Below are 25,173 nucleotides of genomic sequence, written 5' to 3' on the forward strand. Positions count from 1 at the left end.
GCTCACACACACAATTTTTTATTAAGCCGTTATTAGTATTACAAAAGATGAGCATTTTCAGTGTGGCTAGTGGCATACAGAAAGGTGTGACCTTAATGCCTAAGCACTCACACTCAGGTCCTAAACACAAGCATTGCATGTGTGCACACAATTGTTTTCTTCTTCTTGAGGAGGAATAATAACTGCATGCATGAGGTGGCTTCCACTGCCATTGGCCACCTTTCAGTTCAGGCCAGGTCTGATTGGTACTGTACTGACCATGGGAGATACTGTAACACGCTTCTCCAACCACTGTTCCCACTGACAGGAAAACCAACAGGGGAGAAAAATCAAAATCAAAGCATGCCCTCCCTCCTCACAGTTTAGAGCATCTCCAGCCGTAGAGCCTCCCAGGAGGCATTTTTATCGCCCCTTGGGGGGCTTCCGGCGAATTTTTTTGCCTGCGATCGAGAAAATATCCACTCGCTTCGCCCCACGCACGTATCCCCGCCACCACCACCACGCGAACCGCCGAACCGCCTGGCGCTCCGCGGCGGCGGGGTACCTCTGCTTCCTCCTCTTCCTCGAGCTCCCCTCCGGCTCCGTCGTGCCTGTCCCCACCGCCGACCGGGACGGCGCAAGGGAAGGCGGAAGCTGCGACGCTGCTAGGAGCGGGGCCGAGCCGTGGAGCCGGCGTGCGCGGGGTGCAGGCGCGAGGCGGGGGGCGGAGCAAGGCCGATGGCGAGCTCGAGGCGAGGCGGAGCCGGCCCGACGCAGTCCGGGCAGCTGAGGCGGCAGCGGCAGCGCGGTCTGGGTGCCCGAGGCGGCAGCCGACCAGTCGGCGAGCGGGAAACCGGCTGGCGCGAGGCGGTGAGCGGGGCCGGCACGGAGCGGAGGGGGCCGACGCGGAGCCGTGGACCAAATCCTCATCCCGTGCGTGTGTGCATAGGAATCAATCTCCTGCTTTTGTGTGCGTGGATTGGAATCAATCGTTTCCTTCCTATTCGTGCGTTCTGGCCATGGTTACCGATGATGCCGCGTGCAGTGCGTGCACTCGATTGGTGGTTGCGCTGCGTCTTGCGCCCCGTGGACTGCCTCCGCCCGGGCTGGGGACCGCGCTGCCGCGCGCTGGTCGATGACCACCGCCGCGTCGCCGCGACACATCGGCGCATATCGTTATTGGCTTTCGCTTGAGGACAAGCGATGTTTAAGCTTGGGGGAGTTGATACGTTCATTTTGCATCATGCTTTTATATCGATATTTATTGCATTATGGGCTGTTATTACACATTATGTCACAATACTTATGCCTATTCTCTCTTATTTTACAAGGTTTACATAAGGAGGGAGAATGTCGGCAGCTGGAATTCTGGGCTGGAAAAGGAGCAAATATTAGAGACCTATTCTGCATAACTCCAAAAGTCCTGAAACTCCACGAAAGTTATTTTTGGAAATAATAAAAAATATTGAGCGGAAGAAATACGTCAGGGGGGCCACCACCTACCCACGAGGGTGGGGGGCGCGCCCTATCCCCCAGGGCGCGCCCCCTGCCTCGTGGGCCCCCTGTTGGCTCTCCGGTGGCCATCTTCTGCTATATGAAGTCTTTCATCCAGGGAAAAATCATAAGCAACCTTTCGGAACGAGACTCTGCCGCCACGAGACGGAACCTTGGCGGAACCAATCTAGGGCTCCGGCAGAGCTGTTCTGCCGGGGACACTTCCATCCGGGAGGGGGAAATCATCGCCATCGTCATCACCAACGCTCCTCTCATCGGGAGAGGGCAATCTCCATCAACATCTTCACCAGCACCATCTCCTCTCAAAACCCTAGTTCATCTCTTGTATCCAATTCTTGTCTCTAAGTCCGGGATTGGTACCTGTAGGTTGCTAGTAGTGTTGATTACTCCTTGTAGTTGATGCTAGTTGGTTTATTTGGTGGAAGATCATATGTTCAGATCCTATATGCATATTAATACCCCTCTAATTATGAACATGAATATGCTTTGTGAGTAGTTACGTTTGTTCCTGAGGACATGGGAGAAGTCTTGCTATTAGTAGTCATGTGAATTTGGTATTCGTTCGATATTTTGATGAGATGTATGTTGTCTATCCTCTAGTGGTGTTATGTGAACATCGACTACATAACACTTCACCATTATTTGGGCCTAGGGGAAGGCATTGGGAAGTAATAAGTAGATGATGGGTTGCTAAAGTGACAGAAGCTTAAACCCTAGTTTATGCGTTGCTTCGTAAGGGGCTGATTTGGATCCATATGTTTCATGCTATGGTTAGGTTTACCTTAATACTTTTGTTGTAGTTGCGGATGCTTGCAATAGAGGTTAATCATAAGTGGGATGCTTGTTCAAGTAAGAACAACACCCAAGCACCGGTCCACCCACATATCAAATTATCAAAGTACCGAACGCGAATCATATGAACGTGATGAAAACTAGCTTGACGATAATTCCCATGTGTCCTCGGGAGCGCTTTTCTCTATATAAGAGTTTGTCCAGGCTTGTCCTTTGCTACAAAAAGGATTGGGCCACCTTGCTGCACTTTATTTACTTTTGTTATTTGTTGCTCGTTACAAATTATCCTATCACAAAACTATCTGTTACCACTTATTTCAGTACTTGAAGAGAATACCTTGCTGAAAACCGCTTATCATTTCCTTCTGCTCCTCGTTGGGTTCGACACTCTTACTTATCGAAAGGACTACGATAGATCCCCTATACTTGTGGGTCATCAAGCTCCCGGTGATTCACTCGACGACTATGGGCGCATGGCCGAGTCCACCACCATTGAGTGTTTCTACAAGTTCTGTCGGGCAGTGGTGGCAGTGTTTGGACCGCAATACTTGCGAACACCCAATGCGGAAGACACTGCTCGGATCCTGGCACAGGATGCAGCAAGAGGATTTCCTGGGATGCTTGGAAGCATCGACTGCATGCATTGGAAATGGAAGAACTGCCCATTTGCTTGACAGGGGATGTACAAAGGCACCAAAGGTGGTTGCAGTGTGGTACTTGAGGCGGTGGCTACACAGTTCCTCTGGATTTGGCACTCCTTCTTTGGTATGCCAGGAACTCACAATGACATCAACGTGCTGCAGTGCTCCCCTGTCTTTGCCAAGCTTGTTGAAGGTCATTCTCCTCCGGTGAACTTCGAGGTCAATGGGTGGCACTACAACATGGGGTACTACCTAGCTGATGGCATCTATCCGAGATGGTCTACATTTGTGAAGACTATCTCAAACGTTGTGCCAGGAGGCAAGAAGTCCCACTTTGCCAAGGTGCAGGAGGCTTGCAGGAAGGATGTCGAGCGGGCATTTGGTGTGCTCCAATCTCGATTTGCTGTTGTCCGGTACCCTGCTCAGACCTGGTCGAAAGATCAAATGTGGGAGATCATGACTTGTTGTGTCATCTTGCACAACATGATCATCGAGAGCGAGCATGAAGAGCCAGTGTTTGACACTGAACTATACTACAGGCAGGGTCCTCTAGCCGAAGTTAATCATCAGCTACAGGCAACCTGGACTGCCTACCTCAGTATGCGTCAGGAGATCCGAGACCCACAGGTGCATCATCAACTGTGAAAGAACATGCGGTGCCCCCATGTTTGGTTTTGGTAATTGATGACAATCTCTATGGACTAATGGTTGCCTTGAGTTATATTTGAAGGATTTGTCCATAGGCTTTTCTTGAAGTCCATGTGTTGGTTTCAAGGAGTTTATGTGGTGACCAAGGTGTTATTAAGGAATTATCCAAAGATTGGTCATGTGAGAGTAGAGCTTATTGCAAGCATGTCTTGAAGAAGAAGATTGTGTGATCATTCATGCTTACCTTCAAGACATCATCCAAATGAAGAGAGTTGGAAAGAGTCAAGGTTGATCAAGACTAAATCAAGAGTGAATCAAGTTGATCAACACACAAAGCGCACAAGATGTACCGAGAAGGATCAAGCGATCCCATGGTGTGGTAAGCATTGTCAATTACGCTTTGTGTACTAACCCATGATCTTCGTGAGAGTTCTTTGTGGGGTTAGGTTGCGGTGTGCAAGTTCAAGTGAAGCATCATGAAGAGATCAAATGCTTGAAGCTTGCCGTCCATTGTGGCGACAATGGACTTGTGAAAATGTTGCGGTGTGCAAGTTCAAGTGAAGCATCATGACGAGATCAAATGCTTGAAGCTTGCCGTCCATTGTGGTGACAATGGACTGGTGAAGATGTGCGGAAGAGTGGCTCACCCATAGTGGAGTATGGGGGAGCAATCAACTAGACTTCATCGAGCCAACACAACCAAGAAAGGTGGTCCATCTTGAGGGAGTCAAGATCGTCATCATCTAGCTCAAGTGGACCATGTGCAAGGCAAAGGTTTTCTCTTGATAGGTTTTCTATTTTACCGGTCTCATGATGGTAGTTGGGAGACCGGGTTATAGGATCGATTGTCGTACTATCAAGGGGGGCTCTCGATGAGTAGCTTGATCGTATCGTTCAGAGAGAGCTCAAACCATTGCATCCTTGCATCATCTTTGTTGGTTCTTGTTTGGTTCTTCTCTTTGTGAGTTTTGGAGCTTATGGTCATCTTGATGACAAGCTCGAGTTCATCGAAAACGGAGTTCACTCGCATCTTCTATGATGTTTTTGATGTTGGAGGTTATGCCGGTTCTTCTCGGTTGGAGGTTTCACTCCTCTATTTGGAGCTGTTTTGATGCTACTCCTCTTCCTCTATCCAACAAGCTTGAGTTTGCTCAATTCGGAGCTCATATGAAGAAGTTATGGCAGTTCTGGTTTTCTCCCTGCGGTAGTACCGCGACCAGAGCGGCAGTACCGCTTATCGCCCCAAGCGGTAGTACCGCTGTCCAAAGCGGTAGTACCGCCTATGGCCATAAGCGGTAGTACGGCTACGGTTCCGCGCTGGTATCGCCTCGATTTTGGGTCTTGCATTTTTCGTGTCGAGTTTTGCAGTAGTTGCACGGCAGTTCCGCCTATAAGCGGTAGTACCGCCCCGATGGGCGGTAGTACCGCCTGTAAGCGGTAGTACCGCTCCGGTCGGGCGGTAGTACCGCTACTGCATTTTTGGTCCCGTGTTCTGCTCCTCCAGCGGTAGTACCGCTGGGGTGCGCGGTAGTACCGCTTATAAGCGGTACTACCGCCCCAAGGTTCATGTTTGGTTGCTCCTTTTCCCTGCTTCTTCCGCCAGAGCGGTAGTACCGCTCGTGGAGCGGTAGTACCGCTCGTGGAGCGGTAGTACCGCTCGTGTGCGGGCTGAGCACATAACGGTTGGATTCTTCCCCTTCTATAAAAGGGGGTCTTCTTCCCCATTGAACCTTATCTTTTGAGCTCGTGTTCTTCCCCCATTGTTGACCTTCTTCGAGCTTGCTAACTCTCAATCCCTCCATGGATTCTTGCTAGTTTTTGAGGGAAAAGAGAGAGGAGATCTAGATCCACATTTCCACCAATCACTTTCTCCTCTTTGTGAGGGGAACCCCTTGGATCTAGATCTTGGAGTTCTTGGTGTTCTCCTTCTTGTTCTTCCTCTCATTTTCCTCCCTAGCATTAGTTGCTTCGGTGGGATTTGAGAGAGAAGGACTTGGGCACTCCGTGTGCCTTTGCCATTGCATTTGGTGCATCGGTTTGAGTTCTCCACGGTGATACGTGGAAGTTACAAGTTGAGAAGCTTATTACTCTTGGGTGCTTGGTGCCCTTGAGCTTGTTCCTCTTGGGTGCTTGGGCGCCCTAGACGGTTGGTGGTGTTCGGAGCTCAATCATTGTGGTGTAAAGCTCCGGGCAAGCGTCGGGGTCTCCAATTAGGTTGTGGAGATCGCCCCGAGCAATTTGACGGGTTCCGGTGACCGCCCCCAAGGGTTGCCAAAGTGTACGGGCTCGGTGACCGCCCCCAAGGGTTGCCATTTGTACGGGTTCGGTGACCGCCCTCAAGGGTCCCTTAGTGGAATCACAGCATCTTGCATTGTGCGAGGGCGTGAGGAGATTACGGTGGCCCTAGTGGCTTCTTGGGGAGCATTGTGCCTCCACACCGCTCCAAACGGAGATTAGCATCCGCAAGGGTGTGAACTTCGGGATACGTCGTCGTCTCCGCGTGCCTCGGTTATCTCTTACCCGAGCCCTTTACTTATGCACTTTACTTTGTGATAGCCGTATTGTTTCTTGTCATATATCTTGCTATCATCTAGTTGTTTATTTTGCTTAGCATAAGTTGTTGGTGCACATAGGTGAGCCTAGTTGTTGTAGGTTTTGTGCTTGACAAATTAACCGCTAGGTTTATTCCGCATTTGTTCAAGCCTAAACCGTAATTATTTTAAAGCGCCTATTCACCCCCCCCCTCTAGGCGACATCAACGATCTTTCAAACTGCAGCAGGATCTGGTGGAGCATCTATGGAGGATCAAGGGCGACGCCTAGCTCGACGTGTGATGACATATGAGTTTTTATTTGTTGAACTATATATAATTTGTATTGAACTATTTGTTCTTGCACTATTTTATTGAATTATTTGATTTTCTGTGATGAACTATCTGATAAAAAAATATTTATATTGAGAATTCAACGCCGAACCACGCCGAATATGGGCCATTTCTCACCGATATCGGGCCATTTTTTCTATTTATCTGGGCCAAAAAGCGGCCGCGAACGGGCCGATATCGGCGCCTGAGGGCGACCTGGATGCCCAACCGCCCCAGCGCCGATTCTACCGCCGGCTCGCCCCCAGGCGGCGATTTTTATACCTCCTGGGGTGGGGTGGGGGGCAACGGCTGGAGATGCTCTCACACTCAGGTCCCAAAACAAACATTGCATGTGTGCACATAATAGTTTTCTTCTTTCTTGGGGTCGCTTTCTAGCTTGGCTTGCCTCCCAAGTTCCCTCATGAAAAAGGCCAACCTATTCAGAAAGGAAGAAACAAAACACATTGATAATAATTTCAAGTTTTTGGCAACTCGCACATACTTAACGGCACAAGTTGCATCATTTGTTTTGTTTACCCCACATGCTCCCAGTGCCTATTCTCCTGCTATAAACTTTTTGTGCCACAGTTCAGGGCAACGTGGCAGCGGTAACCGACAAAGATCTGCTCAATCTCAATCCAGATCCATGTGTAACTTATTAGTAGAAGATGTTTCTTGACACTAATAAGTTACAGAAAGTTGTGTATAATATGAAAGGAAAAAAATTATTAGGTGGCGACCTAAGCAATTTTTTTAAAAAAGTTGTTTATGTCGAATAATCCTTTGTTAAACTTCTCGTACGAGTGCAACAGAAGGTCAAGTTTTCCCCACAAAAAGCTTCAGATATTTTGAACTTTTTTCCCAACTACTATTTTCTTTTGCATACTATGTGCATATTACACACCGGAGAGCCAAGGGGTGTTTCTGGAATAAAAGGACTGTGGGGCTGTTGCTCTACAGTAAATAGTAAAAAAAAATCCCACCACCTTCACATAAGTCTCGTATCATCTTGCAAAAAGGTGAACTTTTTGGCTTGAGTGATTGCAAGTCGCATGCAAAAAGAAAGCTCAACCTTAATGGCTAAGGGCATCTCCAAGACGCATCGTAAACCTCCCACCACAGTTCAGACTGTGTAAGCCATCCAACATCGACTTGTATCGGTCTGTGAAGCGGTCCGTTCGCGATTTTTTCCGCAAAGCGAAGACAAAGTGAGGGAGATTTGCGGGAGTCCGGGCCGATCCCACACCGGCTTCTGACCGTCCTGGCCCACCAAAAACACTCCCCCCTCCCGGCGCGCATCCCCTCGGCGCCAGCTGCCCGCATTAATGCCGCTGTAGAGTGCACCGCTCCTCATTGAAGGCGGCTCAGGGCGGCCGCGACCTCTCACTGCCTCCGCCATTGAAGCGGCGCGCGCTGCACGCCTGGCTGAACACGCCTCCTCACCGCATTCATACGCCTCCATTAAACCCGTATGGAAGCCGAGAAACCTACTCTGGCCACAAGTCCGTTCATGACCGGGCCGCATACATGACTTAATACAGAAAGTTGTGTATAATATGAAAGGAAAAAAATCATTAGGTGGCGACCTGAGCAATTTTTAAAAAAAGTGGTTTATGTCGAATAATCCTTTGTTAAACTTCTGGTACAAGTGCAACAGAAGGTCAAGTTTTTCCCCCAAAAAGTTTCAGATATTTTCAACTTTTTTATAATTACTATTTTTTTTTTGCATACCATGTGCATATTACACACCCAAGAGCTGAGGGTTGTTGTCCAAGATCCCACCCCCTTCACATTAAGTCATGTATCATCATCATTATTGCAAAAAAGGTGAACTTTTTGGCTTGAGTGATTGCAAGTCACATGCAGAAAGAAAGCTCAACCTTAATGGCTAAGGGCATCTCCAAGACGCACCGTAAACCTCCCACCACGGTTCAGACCGTGTAAGCCATCCAACACCGACCTGTATCGCTCCACGGAGCGGTCCGTTCGCAATTTCTCCCGCAAACCGGATACAAAGTGGGGGAGATTTGCAGGAGTCCGGACCGATCCCACACCGGCTTCTGACCGTCATGGCCACCAAAAAACACTCCCCCTTCCCGCGCGCGCATCCCCCGACGCCAGCTGCCTGTATTCATGCCGCTGTAGAGTGCACCGCTTCTCATTAAGGCGGCTCAGGGCGGACGCGACCTCTCACTGCCTCCGCCATTGAAGTGGCGCGCCGGCCGAGGGCGCCCCCCGCTGCACGCCTGGCTGAACACGCCTCCTCGCCGCATTCATACGTCTCCATTAAACCAGTGTGGAAGCCGAGAAACCTACTCTGGCCACACGTCCATTCATGCCAGGACCGGCATTAAACACAACGCCGGCCGAACTCCTCCCGTCTGCCCTCTATTTAAACGAGGCCAGGCGCCGGGCAAGAATCACACCCCTCCACCGCTCCCCATATTTTCTGATGGCTTCTGAAGAGCAGTTATCCGGCATACAAGCCGGCTGGGTGGCCCGCCGAGCCCGCCCGATACGAGTGAGGCAGCCCACTGCTCCACCTCCCGCGCCTGACCCGCCATAGCAAGTTGCAAGATTACAAAGTGCAAGAGGAAGCTGTGGTGTGTGCTCCAACCAGCAAGCTACACATGTCCATTCATGGCAGGTTCCAACCCCCTTCCTTCCCATTAAGCCATCATCATTATTGCAAAAGAAAAAGGGTGCCCTTTTTGAGTGTGAGAAAGTGTCATGCAGAAAGCTCAGCCTTGACGGCCACACACTTGCTCAGAGAACAGGGGGAGCCAGCCAAAGCTCTCCTCCATGTGCCTGCCTGGTTTCAGCCGCTCTACCACCGGTCCACTGAACCCAGAGCGTTTTGCGTGCACAAGTTTAACATGCTTTTCGTAGACAATCCAAAGTACTAATCCGTATCTAACACATCCGTATTTAGATAACTCTAAGACAAGAATTTTGGTACGGAGGAAGTACTAGCTGGAAAGGCTTATTGTGGTTCTTCAGTCAGCAACCTACACGTGTTCACTGCCATGATTGAAGATGAATATACATCGAAAGTTTTTTCATAAAAAAGAAAGAACATGGTACAAACAGAAACGCTAATACATACACATATACACTCAACCCTCTGAATGCATGCATGCATGCATATCATATCCATATAAGCACCTCCGAGAGACTGAAAGGGCATATCATCAAACTGACGAAGTCGCTACACACACCTTTCTAGTTGACGAGAACACATGTTTCCACATACACCTTCGTAGTCGACGAGAACACAGGTTGGTTAGGAATGCGTCCACTCTTTAAGCCATTGTTTTTGCCAAAAAATAATAATATGCGCGTGTGCCTTTCCAGTGTGGCAAATGGCACTCACACTCAGGTCCTAAACAAACATTGCATGTATGCACACCATTGTTTTCTTCTTCTTGGGGTCGCTTTCCAACTTGGCTTGCCTCCCAAGTTCCCTCATGAAAAAAGGCCCATCCATCGATCCTCAAAAAGGAAAAAATAAAATAAAAAAAAGTCCCATCCATCCAAAAGTGAGGGAGAAACAAAACGCACTGATAATTAAGTCGGGTGGTCATGATGAGCAACACCAACACTCCCAATGTTTGTTTGTTCCGTACAATGGCAGGCCAAGTTTCTTTCCAAATTTTTTTAGATATTTTCAAACTTTTCTGCAACTAATAGTACTTTTTTTGCATACCATGTGCATATTACCCACCCAAGAGCCCAGGGGCGTTCTCCAAGATCCCACCCCCTGCACATTAAGTCATGTAGAGTATCATCATCATCATCATTATTGCAAAAAAGGCAGACTTTTTGGCTTGAGTGAGTGCAAGTGGCATGCATGCAGAAAGCTCAGCCTTAATGGCTAAGCACTCACTCGGGCCCAGGTCTCAAACAAACAAACACACTGCATGTACACATTTTGTTTTCCTTTGCTGGCACTTTCCAACTTGGCTTGGCTCCCAAGTTCCCTCAGAAAGGTGATTAACTGCTGTTACTTATTGGAAAGAGAAGCAACATAAGGCCGGCCATGAAGACAGTTAATTAAGAGTTAGATCAGGACACGCACAAACAAACCTGGTCATTGTGCAAGTTGCATCATTTGTTTAACCACATGCCACATGCTCTCTATAATGTTCTCTATAATCTTTCTATGCCAGGGTTCCGTACAGGGCAACGTGCCTTGCTGACAACAAAGGTCAGAAATATGCCTTGAGAGTGCCTGCCTGCTTAATCCAAAGTCACATTAGGATAAGAGCAAGATGGACGAGACCAATACCGCATTGTTTTATAGTACTACTTCCTCCATCCCATAATATAAATTGTTTGAGAAGTCGAACTTTGCAAACTTTGATCAAGTTTGTAGAGAAAAATATTTATATCTACGATAACAAAAGTATATCATGTGAAACTACATCTTATGATGAATCTAGTGATATATGTTTTGCACTCCAGATGTTAATATTATTCTTCACAAACTTGGTCAAAGTTTGTGAGATTTGACATTTTTCAAAAAATCCGGAGGGAGTACCATTTTTGCACTGCACATGGAGCTATTTTTTCGCATATAAATAATAATATGCAGTATATAATAAAAAAAACTTGAACAATTAGGACAGTTGCAATTAGGAGAACACAAGTGGTCTACTCCCTCTGTCCCATAATATAAGAGTGTTTTTAACACTACGCTAGTGTCAAAAACACCATTCTCTTCACTACTGCACATGAACCTAGTTTTTTTTGCATATAAATAATATACAGCAGTATAATAATAAAAAACTTCAACAATTAGGATAGTTGCAGAAGTGAGCAATCAAGAAAACAAAGGGTTCATGTTGACACATAATTGACATTGTCCCCTCACCTAACCAAATTCCATCACGGGCGTCATTTTCACCATCCTTTTTCTTCTCTCGCTCGCGTTGCTTTTGAACATGTCATCGCACGGGAAGAAAAGAAGATATTCCTGTGGCCACAAAGGCGAGGAGGCGCCCACCATGGACGGACGGGCATCCTAGTTTATTTATAAACGCGTGTGTATACCACATGAGGAGCTGAGAGGGAGCAACGAGGCTGACCCACCCCACCCCCTCCCTGCTCTGCCATTACTTGGCGTGTGCTGCTGCCGCTGCTGAGGTGAACAGGAGAGAGAAGAAGAATAGAAGAGCAAGCAGTGAGAACTCTGAGGCAGAGAGAGAGAGAGAGAGAGGAAGAAGAAGGAGATGGAGGTGCAGGCTCGCCATGGCTTCCTACCAACAGGGAGGCAGCAGCACCTCCATGGCCATGGCCAGGCTCACCAACAACCTCCCGCAGGTAGGGGTCTCTGCAAGAACTCTTGGCCATTCTCTTCTTTCCCCCTCTTGGCCACAGTTCTCTGCTCTCTTCTTTTTTGTTTCTCCTGTCCAGTGATCTTCCTCCGCATTTTCAATAGAAATTTTACATCTTGGGCAGCCATTGCTGGTTGATCCCTCTGTTTGATCGAATCTTTGGAAGGCTCTGTTTGGTTCTTGGTTCTTGGTTCTCCCAAATTTACGCCCCCCCTCCTCCCCTTTTCCCCGTCTCCCCTCGTTTTACTGGCTTCTGAGGAGTGGCTTGCGTTATTGAGAATCTTCGGAAAACTTTCTGGGAGGTTTGTATGTGTCTCATCTATCTTCTTGTTCTATTAGAAGCAGGAGCAACAAAGGCAATATTTTTCCTGTTTTCAGGGATACATCATGCGTTATCTTGTGATGTGATCCAGCAGATCGGCTCTGCACAAGGAAAAGATTCTCAACAGCGAAATTTATTAGAGTATGATGGTCTTTTTAACCTTTTGATTTCTGGGAGGGAACCAGTAATAGCAAGGGTCTGCAGTGTGAATCACATGAGGGAGAAAGAGAGAGAGGGAGAGAGGGATTTGTGTGGGAAAATTTGGGCTTATCTGCATATTGTCTCTGTCCAGTTGGCTCACAGCTTTTGTGACTCCCATCCTTTCCTTTCAAACCATAAAAATGCCCTCAAAGTGCAGATAAATTTCACAAATGCAGTTGAAAAAAATAAAATGCAGCTGTGAACTTACTGATTTTCTCTCTTCTCAGAGGCACTGGCTCCACATCTTTTACCACTGTATAATAAAACAAACAAATTTGCAGGAGAAGATGAGTGGTGGGAGTACTTCCCCTGCCCCTTCTGCTACATTGAGGTGGAGGTCCCCTTCCTCTGTGACCACCTGCAGGAGGAGCACTGCTTTGACATGAAGAACGCTGTAAGAAAAAGAAAAAAAAAAATCATTGTGCATTTCCCTCTCTGGTGATTCAGTGGCTTCTCTTGATGTAAAAATTCCTCTCTGGTGATTGAGTGGCTTCTTCTTCTTCTCCAGGTGTGCCCTATCTGCGCCGACAACCTCGGGGCCGACACGGCCGGGCATTTCAGGGAGCAGCACTCACAGCAGCTCAAGGTACAGTGAAACTTCATCTTTACTTGCAGTAATGTCATGAACAGACACTGCAATCAATTTGCAAACCACATTGCAGCTCACTGGGAATGCCATTTTGATCACAACAGATGAGGAAGTCTTCTTCTTCCAGGGCAGGAGCAGCAGCTGCTGACAAGGAGGCATATGAAGAGGATGACTCCTACTATGAAGAATCCTCATACATCATGGGCCGGCCGGTAGCTGATGATCATTCCCCTGACCCTCTGCTCTCCCAGTTCATCTGCACCGTCGCGCCCCCGGTCGTCGATCCAGAGCCCAGCAAGGCCGAGGAGGTTGATCATGCTGCACCTTCCTCAGATGATCAGAGGTATGATCAGTGCATATAGAGCTTGAAAGGTCCTGAATCTGAACAATGGTGGCTGACTGCTCCAAATGCTCTGCTTCCTTCTTGCTTGCAGGCTGAATCAGGTTGTGATGGATGATGCGTCGAAGCAGGACCTCGAGGAGCGGCTGCGGAGGGTCGAGTTTGTGAAGCAGATGCTGATGACGACGATGGCTTGGGACTGATTCTCCAGGGCTGGTTATAGCACTTGAGTAGCTAGGATTGCCCAGGATCTTGGAAGTGTGCCATTTTTGTTGAGATTGACCCCTTGGCACATGTACACCTGCAACCTTGGATACCTGAATTGACCAATCTTGATCCTTTAAGCTAAGCTCTGGTTACATCCATGTCTCTTCCCAGGAGAAACCAGTTTGGTGACTTTTATTTTTCTTTTACATAATTGACACTTCACTCTTTTGCACTAAAAGTACACATAATGCAAGAACATAAAGTCTCAACAGAGAAGAAACATCCAGCAAGTACATGGTAAGACAAAAGGGCAGGTAAAGTCACATTATATTATTTAAAAAATAATGTATTCGACAAAAAATTGCGGCAGAAGAGCTACATCATGAGTGGATTCATTACAATTTTGCAAAACATAGGGCTATCCATTCATTATAGTTTTGCAAATGGTAAAACTGCAACAGCCATACATCGGTCAGGGTTAGCGGAAGAATTTTTTGATTCCAAGGAGACATAAGAAGTCAGATTGCAGATTCATGCAGACCATAACACTGTATCAGCGGCTTGCACCACGACCATGAGTGCTCAGTGCCTCAGTCCACCACATGTCTGGAAATAGCTGCGCTCGAAAGCAATCTTCCAAAGGGCATGGCCAATTCTCATAGGTATCCCTTGGTGATTTGTTCTTGCAGTTCGTCGAAGTTCCAAGCGTCATTGACCGAATAGTCACCTGTGAAGCAGACATAAAAATCAATGGCATAAAAGTATTTGCATTTTCCAAGCCAAAGAGTCTTATGTGTCTTGAAAGCACATATGTATATAATGCTGATATCTAACTTATTGATACTAGTGAAAAAAAAAAACACAGGATGTATATAATGCTCATATAAAACATACCAATTGAGTCCCTCCGAAGGGCAGTTAAATGAGCACAGCTGCAGGAAAATGCGTACACATTAGATTTAGTCATCGCAATGTATCAGCATAAAAGAGGTGGAGGTATCCATGGGCAGTAATTCATGACAAGTAGAACAACAGGATTCCTCTAAGACCACATATGAAAAGATAAAAGTGAACCATTAAATGCTTCCAGAAAAATAAAATGGAAGACACTTTTGTGATACTACATTCAACAGAATCAGTACCAGAAGATAGTAACCTATAGTGCAATAGTTAAATTCAATAAAGAATCCCCCAGTTCAATGACATGCAAATACTTGTTGCACATGAAGTCCTATCACTCATTAGGGGAGAAAGCAATTTGATAAACTAATAAGATGATAACAAGGTAACATGATATTTGCACACACTTATAGCACAATCTTCTCTTTGAGAACCCAATAAATAAATATGAAGGTAATTATGGCCTTTGATTCAGTTAAATCATGTCGCACATATAGGAATATATGCAAACAAAACAAAGCTCTACTACAAAGAATAATAGAGCACACCTTCGAAGCGCTTTCCCCAAGTCTGCACAGAGGGACCGAATGTATGTTCCTTTCGAGCAAGTAACTCGGAATATCAAATTTTGCCTGCAGATATGCAAATAAAATTTATCTTCAAGGGGATTCAAACATGGCATGAGAGTATGAGGCACTTAAGTATGGATCTGTATTGTCCACATGGAATGCGAAGGTCGAAAAAGGGAGGAATAAGGAAGAATACCTGTCTTCTAAACTGCGCTCGATATCAAACTTGTATATTGATATACGTCTTGGTGAAAGCTCTACCGATTCACCCCTCCTTGCTTTGTCATACATTTTTTCTCCACCAACCTGATGCCGATGATCAATTGCAAACACACAAGTTATGAACCTATTACAGCGTGGTTGGTTGATAAGCGGTGAGTAATAGGCAGGAAAAACCCATGTGCCAACACACTGAAGACATAACAATTATACTTGTATAAACATCATAGTCTGCTATTATTCTATATATAATGTTAATGGGTTGTTTAGCATCCTCTTGCTTGGCCAAGAACGGAATATACTGGTAATTCTACATTTCTGTGCAAGATAATGTAATCACAAGTGTGCAGCCAAGGATCAGAAACCATGCCCAATTACAACTTCATAACATTATTTACAGCAGCTACAGTATGATAGGGCGGCTAGGGTAAAAAAAATGCATCATATCTTTCAATGCCCTTCTCCTTTTTTTTCATAAATATATACGAACGGTGTGTAGACTGTTATGCAAAAGATGCGTGAGACATGTTGTGCAGACCATCCAAGTCTCAAAGACACTCATTCATACATAACAAGAAGTTATAAAGTCCAGCACTAGCAACCGAATGACATAAATTACAAGGAGTAACAATGGCTTCAGTATACAAGGATATAGTGTACCTTAATGGCAGAAAACATCGGAGGAACTTGCCATATTTCACCCATGAATGATGCTGCTGCCTTTCTAATATCTTCATCTTTGATGTGTTCCCATGATTCCCTCTGAATAACCTGGTCACAAATGGATGGTTAGGCATAATATAAACTAGATGGCACGTGATTTAAATCAAGTCGGTGTGAACATTAACAGTTTTCATTAGGTAGCAAGGATTGAGTGACAAAGAACAAATGGATGTAATATATTGTCCTCGAATAAAAGGTGAGATCGAATAAATCAGAATTTAAGATCTTAATGGTAACATATCAGGTGCAAATCTTCAGGGCCCAATAGTATAACCTGGCTTTATTTAGCACCAAGTAAAGATGAAAATTAATGCAATTTATTATGTAGTCTCTGAAGTGTTATAGCACTCTTCAAAATATCAGCACGAAACTCAAAATGTGTTAAAAGAAACAAAGGAAAGGTAAGTTGAGTGTGCATAGTAACCCTTTCCTTCTGATTGGTCATCTGTCACAATTTTCACATTATTCCTACTAACAGAAAATGAATTTGAACTTCAAGATATACATGCAGAGTAAGTTCAGAAGTACATGTGTACTTTTTATGGCATTATTCCTGTTGATTTGGTGCCTCAACCGACCAAGTTCTATGATTACACCTAAGGGTGGTTTGCACCTCAAACCTCGTATGTGTTGGTCTTAAACACACTGTGATTTCTGTGACATTGTATATAGCACAAGGATAGGACCAGAATCATCACAATTCAGAGGATAATGCAAATTCGTATAGAGTTAAACTACACTAACTGAGAATGAGACATTGGTCATTTCAGTCAACAAGGTAATCGCTAATCAGGTTTTTTTTTTTCAGGATAGCATATCTACATTCCAGTTTGCTGGCAACATTGAATAGTCCATAGGTAGCATAACTAATTGTCAATCTAATAAGTTTGCATTCCATTATACTTCCTCATATGATTCATACTCCCTCCGTCCCATAGTGTCAAAAATGATCTTACATTTTAGGATGGAGGGATTATCATATAAGTCAAAAGTAGAACCATTTGATAATTCCTATAATAGAAGAATGCTCAGTAGATCATTGTAAAGATATTAAGATATATACGGGTGAATCTGCATCCCAGGTTGATGTTGCTTCTCCAAGCCGGAAAACACCACTATAGCCTTTAACCATGCCTTGATATCTTCAGATCACGAAAACATTGAGTCAGGAAAATCGGCTTGAAGTTCACAAAATGCTAGTGCAGGAGAGACGGAACGATGTCATCAGTCCAGTTCTTCAGAATGCAGATGATATTATTCCAAATCATAACAATCTAGAATAACTTGAAATTGAAATGTGACAATTGAAAGGAAGATTGTTCCAGTAACCCTCACGGTTTCCCCGAAAAGAGAAGAATAGAAAGTACCTATCAACAACTTTGGTTGCTTTGCCCACACAAACAATCAACAATCCAGTGGCCATAGGATCCAGAGTACCAGCATGGCCAACCTGCAACCAAAGCTACCGTAAACATGTGGGGGGAGCAAACACCACATTAACAACACACCATGAAAGCTGTTAAGTCACCTTTTGCACTTTCACCAACCGCCGTAGTTTTCCACAAACAGTAAATGAGGTCCACCCTGAATTCCGTAAAAAGACAAAATTCATTTTGAGTTAGTAGAAAGACAAGTTCAGCATCATTGCCAATGCCATTTCTTTTACTAATTAAACGGCTTCAAGAAAACTGGCCAAATAAAAGGTGCTGCTACGGTGACAGGACATTGTAATGTATGTACTCACTTAAACAAACCAGTAATTCAAAATGCCAAATCTAAACTACATAAAGCATGAACTCTAGACTGCATTACGGAAAAGTTCGTGAACCTGCAATGGTACATACAAATCTGAAATCAAATGTACCACATCCATCTAACCTACTCATTCTGCAAGATGGCCACCAATTCTAAAATAAAGGCTGCAAGTATGCATTTACACACACTGCATCTACATAAAAGGTGGACTGGTGGTATGCTTCTCATCTATGGGTTGCTAATTAGCATCGCCATCGGCATATTACACAACCAATACATTGCCATGGAATTCACAAAAAACTGAGAGCATTCATCAATGTGGAAGCGAACGTGTCACCTTTGGGCTTGTCAATGAGCACGACGGTCCCGGTCGGCCCGTCCCACCGAGGCGGCAGCTCCGTCCTCGTGCTCGCGAGGTGCGGCCGCGGCCAGTCTTCTTCCTCCCTCTCCGCATCCCGCTTCACCTGCCTCGGCGCCCTTCCCAACACCGTCTTCTTCTTCGCCGCTGTCGAAGCGTCGTCAGCCTTCCCCTCACCAGGCCCTTTCTTCAGGGCCCTGAAGAACTCCTCCACCTTCCTCTCCAGCACCTCCCCCTTGTCTGCCCCCTCCTTCTTCCCGACCGCCTCGCCCTCTTTCTTCTCCTCCTCGAAGAAAACAAGTCCCTTGTCGGCGTCGGAGGGCGGCTGGGCCGGGGCGGCGTCGTCGGCGGCGACGAAGGCGTTGTCGAGGGACTGCTCCGGGAAGTACTTCTTCTCGAGGCGGTAGAGCATGCGGTAGTGCTTGTCCTTCTCCCAGGGCATGGCGAAGGCGTCGTGGAAGTAGAGCGCCTCCTCGCGCGCGTGCAGCCGCGGGAAGTCCACCACCTCCGGCCGCAGCTCCACCATCTCCGACGTGGTCGTCGGCTTGGTCCCCGTGGTGGCGTCCGGGTCCGGGAGCTGCCGGCTGCGGCGCTTCCGGAGGTACTTGCGCTGCGCGCGGTCGAGAGCGGGCTGCTGCTTCTCCTCGGCGCCCTCCGCGTCGGGCGGCGGGGGGCGGGGGTCGGAGGCGGCGTCGGCGTTGGAGGGGGTGGATTTGGGGGTTTTCACGGGGCGGTGGACGAGGAGGTCGTAGTAGAGCGGGTAGGGGGTGGCGGTGAGGGAGAGGAACCGGCGCGGGAGGCGGGGCGCCGGCGCCGCCGGCGAGAGGAGCAGCGCCGCCGCCGTGGCCACTGCCGGTCGGCCGCTCCGAAGCATCTCGCCGTCACTTCCCCCTCCCCCCGTGTGGCTGCGCGACGGTGTTATCGCCGAGGGCTTCTTTCCTGGTTCGGCCGTTCGATCTTGGATGGACGGTCCAGATGGACGTTTGTAGAGCAGACAGAAAGAGCCTCTTCAAATTGAAGGATTTAAATAGTTTGATTGATTCACTAGGGTTTTCCAATATTACCACTCCCTCGGTCCCCGGAAATATTTGTTGAAGAAATGGTTGTATCTAGACATATTTTAGTTCTAGACATATCTATTTTTATCTATTTGTGTCACAAGTAATTCCAGATGAAGGGAGTATTTGTGTATATACAGGTTGATGTAGAGTTAAGCATGCTAGTTTACAACTTCGATAAAAATGAGTGAAGATCAATTGAAGTACAAATTTCACTCATAGTAATTTCAATATTTTTACAGCCGAGCGAAGATCTATTATGATTCCCGTAAGTAAGGGAACATACTACAATTAGCATTATATTTAAGCACAAGATAAATTATGAGTCATCTACAATGTTTGATACTAGTGACGCAACCAACTTAGTTTATGTCCACACCATTGATTGTTCATGAGCAAATGAACATTCGTATGTCTAAAAATTGTTAGATTTGTTGGGATTGTATTGACAATTAAACCAGTATTAGTAGTTACAACAAATACCAAGACCGAAGTATCTTAATAAGCGTAAACCCGACAACCTTAGAATTTTCACATTCTTACAATATATGAATATAAAGCTATAATTCAAAACGGTGCCCAGGCTCATCTACACGCGCGTTGAACAATAAACTCAAAAAAAATTTAGTGAACGAAATAAAAAATCTGAATTATTTTAAGCATCCAAGATGCTCAAGTGCGCAAGGTGTGGGCAAGTTTTCGTGATGTTTAGACATCTGGGTAGCTCATACAAAAAAGACAAAATCAGCTCTGAACAGTGTTATTCTCCAAAGTTTCTCACACACCCGAAAATTGTCTTTTTATGCACAAGCTCCTCATATGTCCAAACAGCACAAAATTTTGCACGAACCTTGCGCACACAAACATCTTCGATTAAAAAATAAAAAATTTAAGTTGTCAAGTCACCGACGTAATCCACTCTGAATATGAACATCACATGTTCCATATTGAACACATGTTGACTTATGAAGGTATGGTATATTGTCAAAAGGAAAACCTACTCAAATGCTTTGAAAAAATGACTTCAAGAGTACAACTCAAGTTTTCTGTAAAGCTTGCGTGAAAAAGTACAAAATTACGTCATGTAGTTGGTATTTAGCACTGATGTGATGAATAGTGTGTACATAATGGTTTGCTTTTGTTCCAAGAGAGGAAATGAAGAAATTGAAGCATTCTACAGTTGCATTAGGATGAAGTCACTTAAAGCTGGTCGGAAACATTTTTTGATACCAAACTCCATCCTCATAGGTAGTCCGATAATAACAAGTCTGAGTTGTACTCCCTCCGTAAACTAATATAAGAGCGTTTAGAATAGTAAAATAGTGATCTAAATGCTCTTATATTAGTTTACAGAGGGAGTAGAAGATATTGAGATGCAAGGGCAATTCATAAGGGCTCAGGGATGAAACTGTGCTCTTAGAACAAGGAGCTGGCACAAAGGGGCGAAGCTTGCTACAGCTACCATTGCTAAGCTTTGCCTCCACTACTTTCTTCAAGTTGTTGCGACGCCTAGCGGGCCGCCTCTCGTTAGCTCAGATTCATCGCCACCGCTCATATCCCATGTAGGTTCGCTCACTGCCCCGGATTTCTTCTTCTTTTTGTTTATTTTTTATTTTTTATTTTTGACCAGCTTTCTTTGGTTTTTATTCTTTCACTTTATTTTGCTTGCTTTTCTTTCTTTTCTTCTTGGGATTTTCAATTTTTCTTTCTTTTCTTCTTGGGATTTTCAATTTTTCTTTCTTTTCTCGTTATACTTAGGTTTTCTTTGCTTTTTTCTTTGTTATCTTCCATTTTTTTGCTTTTCTTTTATTTCTTTGTCAGTTTGTATCAGTTTTTTTTGCTGAACACATATCTACCTTTTTATCAGTAAATAATGCATATTTTAAGAGCACATGTAAAACATTTTTCTGATACATGCTGGATCTTTTAATAATACATGATGATATTTTTTTAAAGTATATATTTTAACACGTTATGAATACATGGTAACATTTCTTCAAATACATTTTTAATGGAAATATCTTTTTTTTAAACCATACAACATTTTTTAAAATTGTATAGCTTTTCTGAAAATTTCACAAACATTTTTTTAGAAACACGCGAATATTTTCTTAAAATGTCATGATCCATCTAAACATTTTTTAACCCACGTGATATGTGAGTATATTGATTGTAATATCATCTTATATTATGGGATGAAGTGAGTACCATTTTTTACAATGTCATGGATATTTTTTGGAAACACGAGGATATTTCCAGCAAAGGTGACGTACATTCTTTTAGTGGCACGAACCATTTCTTTTACATTATGCAAACATTGTTTAACATTCTTTTCATATTTTCCAAAAAAATTGCATGCATTTTTTGAAAGGCGGGAACATTTTTCCATTATGATGAACATTTGCTTTGAAAGTTATCGACATTTTCAAACTGCGCTAATTTTTTAACCCTAGATTAGCATTTTTCAATTTCATGTTTTTAAATTTGGTAAGTACATTTAGGTTTTTGGAATATATGCATTTAATTAAAATAGTAATAAAGCAAGAAATGGGTAAAAAAATAAATTCGGGTGACTGCACACGAGCCACGTCCTATGGGCTGCTGGTTGACTGCTCATCATCCCAAGCCCAATAATAAAAATCTAATTATCAGAGCCAGGTTTCTATCCTAGGACCTGTGGGTTTTGGGCCCACCACGCTTCCGCTGCGCCACTCTGATTTACTTGTTAAATTGGCGACGTCAATCTATATATATGCAACTGCTCAGTTACGCCCGTCCACGGACACCAACAACACCAAAAACGGTACTGACAAAACGAGGCGCAAAATTGGTTAGAAATGCATGATGGCCGATGTGGTTCTCCCTATAAATACACCATGGTGCAACACGCCACTTAGATACGCATCTTAGCTAGCTTATTATCATCTTCGGTCAGGTGCTCACGAGCTATTAGCTGCCAAGATGAGCAAGTCGTCGTGGCCGGAGCTGGTGGGCGTCCTGGCGACGCAGATCTCGCACGACAGGCCCGACGTCGCCGTCGAGGTGCTCCCGCCGGGCGCGCCGCTGATGCCCGACTACAACGCCCAGCGCGTCCGCGTCTTCATCAACCTCGGCGGCGGCGTCTCCAAGACCCCCCGTCATCAGCTAGCCTCCCGCGACGGTTTCAGTGCTGCTGTGACTACTGTACTACGGTATAATGGAAGAATAAAGTGACGTCGTGTGTTTGTGCTACGTGATTTCTATGAGAACTAGCTGGTATGTGTACCGGAACGTGAGTTACGAGGGCTCCTCCTGAAAACCTAGCCACCGCCAACATCTTCGCATCCACCATAGATCGGTTCCCCATCCCGCTACGCCGGCGTCAGGAGGATGGGGAACCCGATCCATGTGTGAAGTTCTCGATAAAAGTAGTGTTTGGGTTAGGGTTTCGGTAGCCGTCTTCTTCATCTTTGAAGATGGGATCGTCTAAAAAAAGTAATCTTTGGCCCTTCGATCGTCGACCAGATCTCCTTCTCGGCGTCAATGCTGGTGTTTGGAAGATTAAATTTGTCTATGTATGGTCCTTCAGATCTTACTTCGCCAGATCGATTTTGGATAATTTCTCATCGTCGCCGCGACGGTTGCTACGTCCTCGACAATGGTGATTCGTACTCTCGGCTCCCAGTGACGTCGACCTAGCTGTTCGGTTGTTTTTCCCTGGAATACCGGTGTTGGTACCATTGCCGATGTTGGTCAATTACTATAATGGTTGCGTGCGTGCATCGTAGTCTTTGGCATTGCGGCTCAAACTAAAATTATGGAAGAATCCTCACTGGTATTTACAGGTCTATGGTTTGATATCTTTGTTATTTTCCTATGGCTACCTTCAGAAAAGCACAAGATTGTGTCATGGAAGAAGAAAGAGTTTGAAGATCTTGAAAAATGACTTGTTTCTTTTAGACTTTATATTGTAATCACAGGAGTCAGCTCTTGTATCTCTACGTTGTATTATTTATTCGCTACTATAAATATTTCATGGTATTTATTGTGAAAAAGAAAATTATTCATGTGTTACCACAAAATAATAAATTAGCTTGTTTTGTGACCAAACATGTGCCTCATGTGAAAACAAGCAACCTACTAGGGTTCCTCCTACAGCCGCCGCTGCCGTCGTCGATAACCCTTGACTTCGGGTGCCTTCCGGCGCCACCGAAGTGGGGGGGGGGGCTCTGGTTTGGGTTGTCTCTATATTCTTTAGTTGCCCAGTTAGGGTTTAAATTGAAGTGTTCGGTTGTAGTGGTGAGAAGATGTTGTTTGTCGCGGGCAGAGGGCAGGTGGAGTTTCAGTTAGGGTCGTGGCTCCAACCGGTACTAAAGGGGGGGCCTTTAGTACCGGTTGGAGCCACGAACCGGTACTAAAGGGGCAGTTTTCCGCCCCTTGGCCTGGCGAAAATTGGCCATTAGTACCGGTTGGTGGCTCCAACCGGTACTAAAGGCCCCTCCTATATATATGGCACTTACGAAAAATTCAGTTTCATCGACCACCACTTCTTCTCCAACTTCTTCGCGCGACATCACCGTCGCCGCCGCGCCGTCGCCCATCGCGCGCCGTCCTCGCAGGCCCCGCCGCCCTCGCCGCCCCCGCCGCCCGTCGTCGCCGTCGCCCCCGCCGCCCGTCGTCGCCGTCACCGCCGTCGCCCCCGCCGCCCGTCGCCGTCTCGATCGCGCCGTCCCCGTCGCATCGCCGTTGAGCGCCGCCGCCCGTACGCCGCCGCCCCCCACTCGTACACACACATACACACACATACACACACACACAGACAGACACACACACACATATTGTTTTTACTTATTTTCTGTTTTCTGTTGTTTAGATTAATGTTAGACAAATTACGTAGATAAGAATGTTAGAATGTTAATGTTAGATGAATTATATGGAAAATATGTTAAATATTAATGTCAATTTTAGATGAATTAGCTAGATATTAATTAGGTATATATATGAGATTTGAACTAGTTGAATTAATATAACTAGTTTATTTTTAGTAAATGCTTAGTTGAACTAGTTGAATTAGTAGAACTAGTTTATTTTTAGTAAGAAAATTTAGGTATATGAGATTTGATGATCTAATTAAAATATTACTATATATATAGCTACTTTATATATTTTAGTAAGAAAATTAATTGAACTACTTTATTTCTAGTAAATTCTTAGTTGAATTAGTTGAATTAATAGAACTAGTTTATTTTTAGTAAGAAAATTTAGATATCTGAGATTTGATGATCTAATTAAAATATTACTATATAGAACTAGCTACTTTATTTGAATTAGTTGAATTAATAGAACTAGTTGAACTAATAGAAGTAGTTGAATTAGTTGAATTAATAGAACGAGTAAGTGTTTAATGTTTCACCTATATGAACATAGGAAATGTCGTCTGACGACGAAAAAGATTTCATTAAGTGCGAATACTGTGAAGACCAGCGCGGCCTGTGCGACAGAAATTTCCTTGTTGATGATAGGTGCTTCAGCATCAAGCTGGATGAGACCTTCGAAGTGGATACAGTAAGTCACAACGACAAGTCTTTTTTCGTAATTAAGCATGACTTATATATGCTTCATTTGCTTCAACTTATAATTTTAATTTTTCACTATTCTACTATAGCATCCCCTGCCATGCAAGAATTTTTGTCTTGGATAAGATAGGTTTCAGTGCTATAGAAACTATGGAGATAAAGAGAGTTTACCTGAAGACCGAGCATGGTTATACTTTCAACGTCAAATTATACAATGCAGACACGTACACCTATTTTGATGCAAAACTTGGCAAGCACTATGCAAGGCTTATGCATTTGAGCCTGATATGGTTATCACCTTTGATATTCGTCCGGAATATGATATTGAAGGTAATAGAGACATCTGAGTTGATGTGCAGACGCCTCCAGTTCTACCATTATGTGAGTTTCTCAACCATATTTATGTCTTTGATATTGTTTATTCAAAAATAGTTTAAAACTAATTTCTATTGACAGCTTATTTCCATCAAGCAAACATGTCCGACGCTTGGTAGACAGGACCTACTACTGTCCCGGAGCTGAACTAAACTGCGAGGAGATAAGTCATTATGTTTCATGGCTTGAGGATCTTCATACTGTTAAGACAAATTTTCTTCCTGCACT

At 44.9% G+C, this 25,173-nt stretch overlaps 2 protein-coding genes across 2 annotated transcripts; one reads left to right on the forward strand and one right to left on the reverse strand.

Annotated features, from left to right (window-relative positions):
- The first annotated feature begins 11,491 nt into the window (after positions 1 to 11,491).
- LOC109742027 (protein DEHYDRATION-INDUCED 19 homolog 6) lies at positions 11,492 to 13,591 on the forward strand. Its single transcript, XM_020301112.4, has 5 exons — positions 11,492 to 11,760; positions 12,579 to 12,691; positions 12,806 to 12,883; positions 12,991 to 13,229; positions 13,321 to 13,591. The coding sequence occupies exons 1-5, from the start codon at positions 11,670 to 11,672 to the stop codon at positions 13,427 to 13,429; spliced, it is 630 nt and encodes a 209-aa protein (XP_020156701.1). The 5' UTR covers positions 11,492 to 11,669; the 3' UTR covers positions 13,430 to 13,591.
- Positions 13,592 to 13,738: 147 nt separating this feature from the next.
- On the reverse strand, positions 13,739 to 18,933 carry LOC109741991 (uncharacterized). Its single transcript, XM_020301082.4, has 9 exons — positions 17,937 to 18,933; positions 17,373 to 17,428; positions 17,212 to 17,294; positions 16,908 to 16,986; positions 15,782 to 15,892; positions 15,099 to 15,208; positions 14,882 to 14,965; positions 14,328 to 14,365; positions 13,739 to 14,160 (listed from the first exon to the last, which is right to left on the reverse strand). The coding sequence occupies exons 1-9, from the start codon at positions 18,829 to 18,831 to the stop codon at positions 14,090 to 14,092; spliced, it is 1,527 nt and encodes a 508-aa protein (XP_020156671.3). The 5' UTR covers positions 18,832 to 18,933; the 3' UTR covers positions 13,739 to 14,089.
- Between the last annotated feature and the right edge of the window lie 6,240 nt (positions 18,934 to 25,173).

Source organism: Aegilops tauschii, chromosome 1, assembly GCF_002575655.3.
Source record: "Aegilops tauschii subsp. strangulata cultivar AL8/78 chromosome 1, Aet v6.0, whole genome shotgun sequence".
NCBI lineage: Eukaryota > Viridiplantae > Streptophyta > Magnoliopsida > Poales > Poaceae > Aegilops > Aegilops tauschii.

What these genes read in the sequence shown, in the direction of transcription:
- LOC109742027 (XM_020301112.4), top strand. Translation starts at nt 11,670, where the DNA reads ATGGAGGTGCAGGCTCGCCATGGCTTCCTACCAACAGGGAGGCAGCAG. An exon ending in GCTTTGACATGAAGAACGCT is followed by an intron (nt 12,692 to 12,805) that starts GTAAGAAAAAGA and finishes CTTCTTCTCCAG; the next exon opens with GTGTGCCCTATCTGCGCCGA. An exon ending in CCTTCCTCAGATGATCAGAG is followed by an intron (nt 13,230 to 13,320) that starts GTATGATCAGTG and finishes TCTTGCTTGCAG; the next exon opens with GCTGAATCAGGTTGTGATGG.
- LOC109741991 (XM_020301082.4), bottom strand. Translation starts at nt 18,831, where the DNA reads ATGCTTCGGAGCGGCCGACCGGCAGTGGCCACGGCGGCGGCGCTGCTC. An exon ending in GCAACCAAAGTTGTTGATAG is followed by an intron (nt 16,987 to 17,211) that starts GTACTTTCTATT and finishes CGTGATCTGAAG; the next exon opens with ATATCAAGGCATGGTTAAAG. An exon ending in GAGCGCAGTTTAGAAGACAG is followed by an intron (nt 14,966 to 15,098) that starts GTATTCTTCCTT and finishes GCATATCTGCAG; the next exon opens with GCAAAATTTGATATTCCGAG.